The 14,579-nt window shown below is 33.3% G+C and overlaps 1 protein-coding gene across 1 annotated transcript in view; it reads right to left on the reverse strand.

Moving 5' to 3' along the window:
* mad1l1 (mitotic arrest deficient 1 like 1) overlaps positions 1 to 14,579 on the reverse strand; it is a 936,602-nt gene that overhangs the window by 692,936 nt on the left and 229,087 nt on the right. Inside the window, exon 11 of the mRNA XM_051933631.1 lies at positions 9,622 to 9,766. Coding sequence (XP_051789591.1) covers positions 9,622 to 9,766 — 145 coding nt within the window. The remainder of the gene's footprint in view (positions 1 to 9,621; positions 9,767 to 14,579) is intronic.

The raw sequence follows: 14,579 nt of genomic DNA on the forward strand, positions 1-14,579 counted from the left end.
CTCTTGGGTCTTTGAAAGGTAGAGACTCTAATAGGATTTTATATAATGAGGAAATAGTGTTTAATTCCTCGAATATGAGCAGTATTTTTTCCAGCATGGTGGAGGGTACAAGGTGGGGAAAATCGAGCAGTTTCTGTTTAACAAAGTTTCTAATTTGAAGATAGTGAAAGAAATGTGTAGCTGGGAGGTTGAATTTGGAACGTAATTGTTCAAAAGATGCAAATATGTTGTCTATATAAAGATCTCTGAGCATTTTAATCCCAAATCTTATCCAGGTATTAAAAACTGGATATGTTTGCGAGGGTTGAAAGAGGTGGTTCTCTTGCAGAGGTGCCACAGATAAAAGATTTCCCATCTTAAAATGCTTTCTAAGTTGGTTCCATATTCTGAATGAGTCAAGCACAATTGGGTTATTAGTATATTTGTGATAACTTGCATTTATTGGAGCGCAGAGCAGGGAGTATAAAGAAGTACTACAGGATTTTACTTCTATTGCGGACCAAGCCTGTGTATGTTCATTTATTTGTGTCCAGGTTTTTATGGCTTGTATGTTTGCTGCCCAGTAATAAAACTGAAAATTAGGTAAAGCCATGCCACCTTCTGCCTGAGGTCTTTGTAGGGTCGCTCTTCGGATACGTGGGTGTTTTGAGTTCCAAATGAATGAGGTTATTGTTGAATCTAATTGCTTAAAAAACAATTTATTGATATATATTGGAATGTTTTGAAATAAAAAAAGAAATTTAGGATGGATATTCATCTTAACAACATTAATTCTTCCGGCTAGAGTGAGATGAAGTGTTGAACATCTATGCAAGTCTTGCTTAATTTTTTCCATACAGACAGCAAAATTTTGTTGATAAAGAGCTTTATGTTTACTTGTGATATTTACCCCTAGGTATCTAAACTGATCTGCTATGGTAAAAGGTAGGGTGTCCAATCTAATATTATATGCTTGTGAATTCACTGGAAAGAGTATACTTTTATTCAGATTAATTCTGAGACCAGATATCTTTTGAAATTCTGTGAGTGCTGTTAAAACTGCAGGGACAGTGTTTTCTGGGTCCGATATATATAAAACCATATCATCTGCATATAGAGAAATTTTCTGTTCCAGTCCTTCTCTGATAATCCCCTTTATCTGGTAAGAATTTCGACAGTGAACCGCCAGTGGTTCAATGGCGATTGCAAACAGCAGTGGTGACAAGGGACATCCTTGTCTGGTGCCACGTTCTAGCTTAAAGTAGTCTGAACAAATGTTATTAATACAAACTGAAGCTTTTGGATTGGCATACAGTAGTTTGATCCATGCACAAATATTCGGGCCAAACCCAAATTTCTCCAATGCAGTGAAAAGGTAGTTCCATTCAATCATATCAAATGCTTTTTCTGCATCTAATGATAGTAATATCTCTGGGGTGTTTGATTTTGCTGGTGAATATATTACATTAAACAAGCATCGGAGATTGGAAGATAGGTGTCGGCCTTTAATAAATCCAGTTTGATCCTGTGATATTACCGAGGGTTACTCTCTTTAACTTCATTTGTCCATAGCACTTGTTTCCTAAATGCTTCCATCTTATGTAGCTGTCCATGTACTGTAAGCAATGCTGTCCACTACAACTCCTTTCTCAGCTAAACCTACCTATAATGTCCTTTGCAGTCATATGGGGGTTTTATTTTGCCATCCTGTACAGTATAAGAACTGTTCTGTCTCTGGATGAGCCCCACAGTTTCCGTTAACTGATATTTCTTAATGATATTTCAGACTGTGGAAACTGCTAACTGGAAGGGCAGTGATCTCTTTTTACAGTCTTCCCCTGCATAGTAGGCATCAATTAGTTTAATTTTCAGATCCTTTGTCAGTTACTTGGAAGAGACCCTTTTTGCTGAGTGTTGCATTAGGCTTTGCAATTGTTATTACCTGACAATTCGTAATGACAGTTATTGATCAGACTAACAACTAATGAACTAAACCAGACCAGACTAATGACTTGAGAAGTTCTGATACCTTACAACTCAAAGTGCCCAAACCTTTGCAAATGCCACATTTTTATTTATTTACATTTTTTCAGTCCATCAAATAAATTGCAAATGTACATTAACATTTTTATAAAAATGCCATTGTAGTCAAAGTATAATCTACTATTTTTTACTTCAAATGTTAACAAAATACGTAATTTGGCCAGGGGTGCCAAAACATTTGCAAGTTTTACAGATATATATATATATATATATATATATATATATATATATATATATATATATATACATACAACTATCTGTAATCACAATTATCAAAGTATTCTGCAATTACTTTGTGGTAAAGGTCAGATTTACAGATACAGCTTCAGCACGTGTATGTATCATTGCTTTATAATTTTTCTTCAAAGGCAGCAGGTCATGTAGCATTTGTATGGGTTGGCTAACCCTGCTGCCTCAGAGCAAAGACAGGTAGGAAGATACATTGTCTTCAATCAGGAAAGAAGATAAAAATGTATTTTAGAGCATAATTTAAAATGCTTTCTTTCAGAAAACTGCCAATGCAAATATTACAAAACAACTCTTCTTTCTTTAGAATAGACAGAGATAGATAGATGTACAGGTTATGAAGAACAGATATATATACTCAAATGTGAGCTGTATGTATTTAATGAAGCAAGTGGATGGGTTAATAAAACTGTCAGTTACTGGGGGTAATGATAATTTAGCAGTAAAAGAAAACATCCAATAAAAAACATCCCAGAAAGAAGGAAATGAATGCTTTTATTGCAGATTGTTGCTGATTAGAAGCTAACACTGACAGAAACTAATTATGGGCACTAATTACAACACAACAACTACAGCAATCTTGCTTCTTTCAGCAGGGGCTGGAAATAAGAAATCAGACTGAATTAATTTTTACAGCTTTGTTAGTAATGATTGAAAAAAATATAAAAAAATAAGGACCAAAAATATACTTCCTCTGTGAATTGATACATTAAACCAATACATCTCTATAGGACTGTGTTTTTATTATCAGTGTGTTATGGTGTATATGTGGTTTAAAGACTAATTAAAATTGCTGAACCTTTCTGATTTTTGTCAAAGTAAACATTTTCTTAAATGTTAATGTAATAAAAATAATACTGTAACAAAGTTTTAAACTAAAATATTTAACAGAACAACTGCAACTGTTTTACATTAAGAAAAATTATAAAGTAGTATAACAAAACCTCAGTCCATCCTAAACAAACCCAATGGTCTGCATTCCCTCTATGGCATGGTATCTTGAAACTAACTCTTGCTTACTTTGACTACTGGCCTGTGAGGATCCCATCATGCAAGTTGTCGACTCTCAAAAACTTGTCTTCTGATTCCGTTGTGGCTTTTGGTATGCCTGACTTGTTTCTGTCAGAGTTTCCTACAGTTCTCAAGTTCCTTTTAATGATGTAGGAAACTGTATTCACTGCCACCTTGGCTTTCTTTGCAATTTCTCTCCCCTTTAAGGGTTTTAATGTCCTGTCTTTCTTCCTTTGCTACCTGCCTTTTTCTCATTATTATGAGTGTAATATTGTTCAAATAATGCTTCAGGAGGGTGTAGCAACACAGTTTGTTCCAAAACTGCTTTTATACTTACAGAGGGTTATAAGTGAGCAACAAAACTGGGACACTTGTAGGAATTGTTTCCATCAAATTTCAAGGTTTAATTAACTTCCATTGTGGCAGAAAAATGGCACTTTTTCAACTTTTTAAAAACCTCTGGCAGTTTACCACTTACCTTTGTACTATTTCAGGTTATTATTCACTGGACTTGAACTACAGTACTTAACATTTCAGTAAAAACTGGAAATATTTAGGTGTTCTAAAACATTGGATCGGTACTGTATTTATATTCGATATATGTTATTACTAAATATACAAATAATGACAGAGTCTGAGAAGGCGGTTTTATGTATACACGCTGAACACAAGTGAAAGGAGGTTCAGACACACATTAAGATAGAGGAAAGGCGGCAAAGGTACATGTAGGGCAAGAGATAGCTAATATTTTTAAATTATTTTATTACCTGTCTTCAACAGATTACATGGCTATTATATATACATACATACACACACACACACACACACACACACACACACACACACACACACACACACACACACACACACACACACACACACACACACACACACACACACACACACACATATATATATATATATATATATATATATATATATATATATTTATACACATATACCTTGGAACAATTAAGATTATCATTTAATATAATGAACAATATTGCATTTTTCAGAAAGATACAGTATATCCACTTCTCACAACAAATAATATTTTGCACGCCTGGCCCTTCTGCCTGAAACTACACTCTTGAACCTGAATGGAGGTAATGCTCTCAAAACAAGCTATTATCCAGTGTCTAAAACATACTTTTGTATCTAGGTGCTTTTATAGCTGGCTGCCAGAAATGTTTAAAAAAGAAAACAGATAAATATGCCAATATCATATAATAACAATACAATGTGTGTCAGGAATAATGGAAAATTTCCATTATGAGAAAATAACTCATACGAAAAAGTTCGGTTTAAATAGTTAATTACATTATTCAGTTTTGCACAAATGACACTTCAGTGAAACATTATGAGTCCAAGTTTGTACTGTGGTAAGCTTTAAGAAATTAAATGAAAGAAAAATGTAAACTTCTGACTTGCACAATGCTCTTCTGCTATGCTGCCATATTTTCTAATCTGCTTCCTCCTATGTATTTTTCAGATTCAGTAGCATTTCATTCAGATTAAGAACATAAGCTAGCTGGACTAATAATAACTTTGTGAAACTTATTTTGTTTTTAAGTACATGTTAAACACACACACACACACACACACGTTACGGTATTTACCTTGAATTATTATTACATGCCCCTACAGTTAAACCATTTGCTGTGAATGTGAGCAAATGTACTGTATATTTCTGTCTAAGACAATAGTTAAAAAAGTTACTCTTTTCTAAAACTGCATATACAGTAATTTGGGACATTAAGCTTTACCTTTCTAATAATATTCGTTAAGTTTGCAGATGATACCAAACTAGGTATAATGACAAAATCTAAAATTAGCTGAATAACTGAAGGCAGATTTATGGCAGATGCAATTTAATGTAAGTAAATGTAAGGTACCTGTATTAAAGATACAATGTACATAGTACAAGTCAAAGGAAGTTATGCTTCAGCAATATAATACACTAACAAGGCCTTATCTAGAGTACTGTGCACAGTTTTGGTCTGCATACATGTTTAAAAAAAAAAAAAAACAGCACTAGAAAAATTAGAGATTAATGACTACTGTAAACTGATTTCAGGGACTGAGCGATTTGAGCTATGAATACAGACTGCACAAGCTAGACCTTTGCAGTTTAAGTAAACAGAGATTAAAAGGTGACAGGATTGAGTTTTTAAAATTATGAAAGGAATTAGTATGAATCAGGGGAGATTAATTTAAAGTAATAACTTTAAGTACAAAGAAGAACAAACAGATACAGATGGAAACTGAAATAAACTACCAAGTGGTGTGGTAGTAAGTGCTACTTTAGGAACTTTTAAAACTCAAGTTGATATTGAAAAAAAATCAGGCGAATAGAACTGCCAAGCCTTGTTGAGCTGAATGTCCTATTCATGTCAAAACTGTTCCAATGTTTTATGTACCAACACCATCTGTCCTTCAAAAAAAGGACACGAGTATGATGAATCTTTCTGGGCTACAGTTATTTTTTCACATACTTATGGTGTTAAGAGATGAAAATCTTCCCAGGTGTAGAAACAGCCTAATTTTTGAACTTGTGTAATCAAACAGAGCATTCATGAAAAAAAAAAGTTAATCAACATAGTCGCATGCTCAAAAAAAAAATTCAATGCTTTATCCTGTCGGTTAGCACAAGCAGCACTGTGTGTATTAGTTAAGAATTTGAAAGATACAATAAAGAAGCAGTTTGAGAATACAGGAGCAAAGCTGGGACTCCGCCATGAGCTAATCTCATGCAATCATTTAGGTCTTTTTTCTGTCCTAATCAATTCCCCATTATAACAGCAAGTCTCTTTTTAAATGGCAATAAGCTGTCAATTCTCTGCTCAAGCTATAACAGCTTAATTACTATCAATAGAGATGAAAAGTAAAAGTGGTGCTCCACTTGACGCTTCACGATGCCTGCTTTAGGAAGTTATTTAACGACAACCATGCTTAAAATATGTTACATTTCAAAAACCTTTCAGCTGCACTTCCCATATCTATAGCACCCTTTTCAAGCTGAATAATTGCTACCAATGACGGGAAAATAAAAAGAATCATTATTCTTCACCTTGAAGAGGTGATTCTTTTAAAACCAATGGTTTACCCGTAGTGATACATTTTTCTAATTTACATATTACCAGAAGAGAGACTTACAGTATAAATCAAAAACAATCAAGCTCTCAGGAGAAATCAGAAATAATTTATGTATTTCACATTAGGCACCTGTTCTTCTTGTTAGGCAGATAGAGACCGTGAGAAAAGAAAGCAGGCAATTGAACCACTGAGTTTTTCATCAATAAAACCTGCCCTTCTTTTCAGCTAACAAGCACACAGAGTTGCATTTAACATAATAATCTAAACCTTTGATATAAACTTTAAATAAGTGTTTAATAGGTGGGGCAGTATCAGAGGCACTCTGTTGTGTTGTATTAAATCAAATTTGTTTTTAACAAGTCAAACACAAAATCTAAACAAAACATTTTAGAAAAGACTCTGAATCAATAGATTCTTTACTCAAGGCTTATTTAACAAGCCATGAAACCTCACTATCATCATTTACCTCTGCTGAAGACAGCAGCGTCTTTAGCCTCCTGATCATTAAAATTGACAGGTGTGAAGCAGATGGCAATAAAACTATTATGAATGGAAACTTTACAATTTCGATGATAGGCAAACTATCAACTCTTTTATTTACTGCATTCACTCATCTCAACTATCCTGTGTGGGATTTCTGTCTTGAAAGAATCAAAAGAGAAGGCGGCAAAAGTTCCACTTTTTGTCTGCAGCTATTCAAGTGTCTTGGCAAGTGGTTTATTGCTAAGAAACACAGAGATGATTACGAAAAAAAAACTATTTCTAAAAATTCTGAAGATGTTCAGGCCAATTAATGATATGTAGTACTAATTCTACACAGGCTTACAAATATTAGTAGATAAGGTACATCAAAACAATTTTTTACAATATTACTTTCTTATATATTCTGATATTTTAAATATTTTAGGTATTTGCTGCCTATATGGTTTACAATTTACTGGTAATAGATTCCGACATATTTGTTGCAATTATCCTACTTTATTTTATAGTTAACTAGTTTTTCCAACGCTTTCATAATGTATCCATGGAAGTTAAAATGAAGCTTTCAGCTTTGAGAGTTTCCCCTTCTACAACATCATATGCTTCAAGTTCAAAAGGAGAGCTTTGAGACATTCATTGCATACAACTGTGGCACTCTGACCGCTGTAGTTTTCACACAAAGAATGTAACAGAGCTAATTTAGATGAAGTGACTACCTAAGGGTCATGCTAGGGCTTAATCCTGGAAGCATAATTGTTTCAAGAATACCACTGCAACCACATACTTGTAATTATCTCTTACAGTTCTAAAAAAGAAAAATATTAAATAAAAAGAAGAAAACATTGAAACCATTTGAAAAGTACATATGCTGCATCACACAGTTGGCCTTATTCTGTTGATATCATGTACTTGAGTTGGTTGATGAGTTAATTAAAAGACCTTTTTATATTATTAACAATCCTTTAGTTGAGTATAAGCTCTTCAAGGTCAATTAGGTGCAGCAGGCGGGCTGTCCTTTAGATGAACTGAATTGCAGCTGTTTCGTTCTCATTTTCATAAAGAATCTCAGCAAAACAAAAGGACAAACCCCAGGTTTTAAACCAAGTCAATTACCAAATATCACAATGAGGAAAACCAACCCCGAGATGATCCTCCACTATAAACAGCATTTATCTTTAGCACGGTAAGAATATTGTTTGCCAAATGTGCAAATAATCTTAAGTTATGTGTAGCCTATCTACAGTATGTGCTAAGGAAAGCCAACAATGTGCTGCCATTCCTCCTTAAACATGTTCCAAAAAAAACGGTATGCCTGTTATTTGTATGCTTGATCGCCTTCATCTCTTATCTTGTGGCACCATTTTGATAAAAATTATCAGTTGAGGGAGAACTCAAGCAAGGTCACTCCAAATAAAGCAACAAATAAATGCTCACACTGAGATTTATTAAGGTATGTCATTAAAAAACAAAAAACACAATATTTCATCTTTATTGCAGTGCACCAAATGTAAATGAAAATATGGCAGCCATATCCTAAAATAAAAATGCTAACCAGTCAACAGCTGCATGTCATAAAATGTCTAATGGCTTTCTTTTTGTTCATTTCATGATCAGGGGAAATGTTATAGTGTTTATATATGCATATGACCATTACTGTTTGGATGAGTATAGATAGCTCTGTCGCTTGAAGTGCTATGGAAAGGCTGAATGTATTATTGTAAAAGTTTCTAATGCCATAGCTTAAAAGTGGAATCTCTAATATATACAAAAAAAATAACCAGCATGATCATTTTTACAATTTCTAATGCATGCCACTGGCATTAATTGACTGCTTTGTTTGAAGTCAGTATCTCCAAGTACACTGTTCACAATAAAGGAAACAAGGAGATAAAACTAAAAAGGCGTGAGGGTTGGGGATTTAAAACCACTTTGAAAACTGCAAAATACTGTACTGTGTGCCTAAACCCACATTAATACACAGGGTTGGCTCTACAAGTAAAATACTGCAGTTGTCATTTATAAACAAGAAAGCCATAGTTTACAAACTTGCTTAGCTAATTATTTCTGAAAGGTCATCTTCCTTTCTCCTGCAAATCTGCTGATAGAAATTGGTGAATTTTATATTCTAATATTTCTCTTTGTGTCTTCATCTAGCTGCATATGTTGATGTATGGCCAAGGCCAGAAGAGTTCTATTTTAGATTTAAATTATATATTATATTGTATATGTAATATATTTACTGTATTTAATGTTGCCTCCTGTTTTGTTATATACAGTAGTTGTGCTAGTCTGAGTTATATTTTTTGTGTAGTTTTTTTAAGTAGCTTCTTTGTTGATATTTGAGAATGGAAAAAAGAATAGGTCACAGTGGAGAATCTCTGAATATACAATATATATTTTAATTACGACCATGTTGAAGTACTTAAGAAAGACATCAAGTTAAGCTGTCTCATGGTTTTACATTTTCATATATGCTGTGTATGCTGTTATGGCAAGTCATATCTTTAGGGTCATTTTGCAGAGACAGTTTTATTGCATCTTTCCCCTGTCAATATATGAGAGAAATAAATTGTTTAATTTCTGCCATCACTTTCTACATCCTACTCAACTCATTTTTTTTCTTTTAAATCACATTCAACTTTAAAGAATATTTTGTTTCTTGGAAAAAAGTAAATGATATTCAACATTCTGTACATTTCCGAAAACAAAATTAATTTCAAAAGTGCTTCACAGAAAGCTAGCACCTTTTATTCTACTGACACATACCTTTGTAAGCAGAAAGATGCGTCTTTGTAACCGTCGAACTTGTGCATCCTGATTTTCTTGTGTCTTTTGTCCTTCAAGAATCTTTGCACGCAGCTGCACCACTTCTGTCTGAAGCTGCTGACGGGCTTTTTCTAAAGCCCGTGCACTACAAAATAAAACAAAACATTTTGCATTATGTACATAAATAAACTGGTACATGTCTTTTAATGTTATTCTACTTGCCACATATGGAAGCCAATCTACATAATTAGCAAACAGTAATTAAAGGTTTTAAAATAAATAATTTTCCATTTGACTTTGAATCTTCCATTTTTGTCCATTTGACAAAAAAAGCAAAAATTGTGTTAAACAAATACTATAGCTACACAGTTAAGTTCTAAAAGATGTGCCTTTTGTAAGTCAATAGTTATGGTCAATACAAACTATACAAAATTAATTGCCTGTTTAACAGCCCATAAGAAGACCTACCAAATTTAGCCCAGTGTCCCCTAAATTTACTGTCTTTGACAACTTTTTCGGGATGTCACAAGCGTGCACATGGAAGACAGCTTACAGGCTCAAATTAAGTGTGATTACCTGGTGAGCCAGGGGTTGCTGCTGTGCTCTAATCCTTTGTCTTTTTCTCCCACTGCAAACCATCTGACTGACGACTCTTCTGCCACTGATATTATTTCCAGTTTCCAGTCTCATGGACCCACCTTTCCAGTCTACCCACCATATAAAACTACCACTCATTCTTCATCCTCAAATCAAATTCTATTATGAATCTGTGCCAACTCTTTTTTGGTGTTTTTGTCTCCTTTATTTACAGAGGTAACTCCAACGTATTCACTTCAACTTTCACTGCTTTCATGTATATGTTCTTTGGCATGCACCCCTTCACCATCATCACAGTACATCTCTTTATGTAGTCTTTTGCTGCCTATTGCTCCACATACTACAACAAATTTGCCTCCAAAAGGCACAATTTCTCCCATCCTCAAGAACTTTTTTCTTAGCTCTGAATTCAACTACCTCATCCTCTGTGAAAATCTCCACAATCCCCATATCATTCCCATTCAGTGCTGATGTGGTGTTAGAACCGAAGTACAAGCAAATGATGTATTCCACAACTACATCATAACAGCTACAATAGTGCAAGTTTGACAAGTGATTGCTTGACAGAACCAAGGCAATAATCAAGTAATAGGATACAATAATTCCTATTTTCCTACTACAGATGAATCAATGATTGCATTACATGGTGAATGTCTGTGCAAATGAATCGACACAAGCTTGCCTTTCCAATGGTGTGAGGGTAAAAGTCAACATCATATACTGAAAGCATCAGCAGATTACAGAATGAGGCTCTTTACAATATAGGAAAATCTGAAAGAACAATCACAGAAGATTTAAATATAATCATTACAAAAATAAGTCCCTTTCAACAATCTACCTCACCAAAATTATCCATAGAACATAATGTAAAAGGAAATGTAGCTTTGTTAAGCAAATTACTGGATCAACAACAATTCTCCTTCTCCTTGTCTAACCTTGAAAGGGAACCCTGTTATGCTGCTGCCATCAATGTAAATCAGACAATTCTATTTGCATTTGGAGATAAATAGATACTGACTTAGAAGAGATGTCTCTCCTTTGACCTTGAGAAGTGAGAATGAAATTACTTGTAGTGCAAGTTCAATTCGATCAAGCATGAATAAATAAATAAAAATAATAAACTAATCAAACCCACACAAAACTCAGTTACCCTTTAATCAACCTCATACACTTTTAGCATAACTGTATAAAAACAGGAGTGTCCCTCAAGACCATAAAATAAAGCCGCAAAGGCAAACAGACAAAATAAAATCCTATCATGAATGGCAGATGCTTTCATTTTTCTTATTTCTTTTATCTCACAATAGATAGAAAGAATATTCCTATCTTGCAGGCACATCATACTTGCAGCACACCAAGAGACAACATGTTATTTTCATTAAGCTATGTTTCTTTTGGTTTATCAAATCTGAACATTCACTGACAGTACTGAAAATAACCAGAGAAGGACAATAAAAAGCTTTCAGTCCCAAAATCCTTTTTTTTTTTTTTTTTTAACAATTAATTTTTGAAAAAATTGCCTTTTTTTAATGGTCAATCAAAACACAAAATGATTTAATTCAACAATGAATGCAGTCTCACAAAGATCTGATACATACTTTAATACAAAAGTGAAAGATAGCAAAACGGAGTCACTTTTTTTTTTGTCTTAAATAAATAAGAGGCAAGTTTCTTTTAATCATAAACAGTCAACAATGGAATGCGTTTTCGAGAGATCTAGTAACTAAAACTGCCATTTCAACTGATAACAGAAATCGAAATAATCTAAAGTATTTAATGATGACCTATAATTAAATACTACTGCGATCTTGATCTGGAAATGCATGCACTAGTAAGTATTATTCAGGAGATGCATCAACTGCAGAATTAAGCAACTTTTCAATACACAAATTTGTAGTTTATTGCTGTTTACTAAATTAAATTACAAATCTTTACTTTAAACTTCTTAATCAGTTTTTTTTTTTAAAGCTACCACTTTTCTAAGTCAGTTTCACAAAGCAAGTGTTTTCAAAACAAATTAGGATCAGTTAAAAAAAATAAAACTAATTAGACTGCAAAAATGTTTCAATAAGTATTTAGTGCAACATAATTATGGGTGAACTCCATTAGCAAAATGTTTAGGGAACTGGTATAGGCTGAGAACACCACCATTTGTTTGTGAATAGATGACGCGCTTCTTTTTCATAAGATTAGAGATGCAACAGTGTAATAGCGGCATTAAAATAGTACATCTTAAAATATTAATATAATTTGTAAATGTGAAAACAATATTTGTATAGATGTTGGAATAATGTTCCACTTCATTAAATTAACTTTGTATACAGTGTAAGTTTAAGTTAAAGTTTAACTTTCAACACAATGTTATGGTTGTGAACTTAATCACACTTGCACAGTAAAAATGTGATTTGTCGTCTAAATGTTACTGGAGGTTTTAAAGAAAGACCCGTGAAAATAGATTACACAAACTGTTAGTTATTAAGCAGAAAACAATGTAGACTTTACTTGATTTAAGTTAGTGCTGGATACTAATAGTGTACATATGAGGAAGGACAGAAATACCAACAATATGAAATAAACACCTATATGAAACAAACAAGTTGAAAATTTCATAGAGGGACTTCTTATTTTGCTCTACATTCTTCAATGCACTGAACCATGTTCTCTCCTTCTAATGGGTTCTCCAAAAATTCAAATTTAAAGAAAACTGGACTTTAAAATAACCTGTTTTTTTAACTGATTTTAAATGATATACATAGAAAAAAATGTTGCATGTATTCCTACTTTTTAACTATATAAAGTTCTATTTTCCTTTTCTCCAAGAAAAAGGAACTCATGCTTTACTCACTGCTTAGTAACTGAATATTATTCTTCAAAGTAGCTTAATTACAAAGAATCTGGCACATGTTGCTGCATAACAACATTATTTGCAAGATTACTAGTAGCACTCTCCAGGAGTCATGCAACTTAGACAACATGATCTATTAACTATGACGGTGTAGCTCATAAGAATATAGTGATGCAAAAAAAAAAAAAAAAAAAAAAGTATTTTGATAATCGATTATTTAAGTTAAGATTAGAATTATGAAGTGATCTATCGGTTTAGATGAAAATTATGGTTCATGAACTACACAAGGAGCTTGTCCCATAGATTATTAGTTTGCATTGCCTGAATTTCCTTTCCCATAACTTCTCTGGCCTCAGTTTTTTTCCTGTGGCTTCAATTGTCACTTATTGGGTAGAATTGAGATTCTTTCCATGTGGGAACAGTCAAGAACAATTAAAAAGTAGGACAGAGCAAGCATGAAAAGATGAGTCTCATTTGAAATTTTACGAATAACAGACAAAATAATTTTTTGTGAATAAATTTTTAATGTCGACAATATTGATCATTTTGAAATTACACTTTAGAACTACAAAGTTACAAGATGCACAACAAAAGTGAATAAAGAAATTAAAACTTTTTTTTTCTTAACTTCAAACAGTGCAATTACAGGTGTATATACTCCACAACTTTAATGTTTCATACTTTTCTAATCTATCACAGATACATTATAAACTACACCATGGAACAATTTATTGCATGTTCAGCTTTAAATAGACCCACACATAAAGACTCTGCACTCAAAGCAGAGATTTTTAAGAATGTGATCATTTTAATTAAAAACTGGACATTTGCCTTTTAGAATTGCATAGCAGTAAAAGAAACAAGGAAGATATGAAACCACTAAGACAACAGCTTTAGAGCCCATAAGAAAGTTACAGCACTGCCTGCACATGTCAGTAAGTTTGGGTTCCTTTTTCAAAATGCTTTAAGAAATATGATGAACTAAATGAAGACTAGGACAGATTACTCAGCAATATAATGACTTAAATTTATAGCTTTTTTCCATTACACTTCTTTTTGCACTGACACAAGATTGATCCCAAGCCCAATCAAAGCCCAGGTCCAGTTTCTGTGTTTCTAACCAGGTTCCTCATTTATGTTCATGAATTCCAAAACACATACAAGAAACGTTAATTTGTGACACTAAACTTGACCCAACCAGAGTAAATTCAGTACTATGCATGAATTATGTTGTTTTTTTTTTTTACTAACTGGCACTCCATCCAAGATTTAAATCCTGCTTTGAATCCATGACTTTGGAATGGGTTGAGGCACTCTGTGAACCCTAAGTTAGATGAATCAGATTCAAAAAACTGATGTTAGGATGGAAGGAAGGAAGAACAATTAAGCACCTTAAAAATTAAAAGGATGTGTTGAGTAACCCACCTAATGTTCCAATATTAATTCCATCGAAAATCTGTGGCAAGACCTCAGGACTGCTGCCTTTCATAATCTACAAACTAACTGGATACAGGTA

Source organism: Erpetoichthys calabaricus, chromosome 11 (genome assembly GCF_900747795.2).
Source record: "Erpetoichthys calabaricus chromosome 11, fErpCal1.3, whole genome shotgun sequence".
In the NCBI taxonomy this organism is placed as follows: Eukaryota; Metazoa; Chordata; class Cladistia; order Polypteriformes; family Polypteridae; genus Erpetoichthys; species Erpetoichthys calabaricus.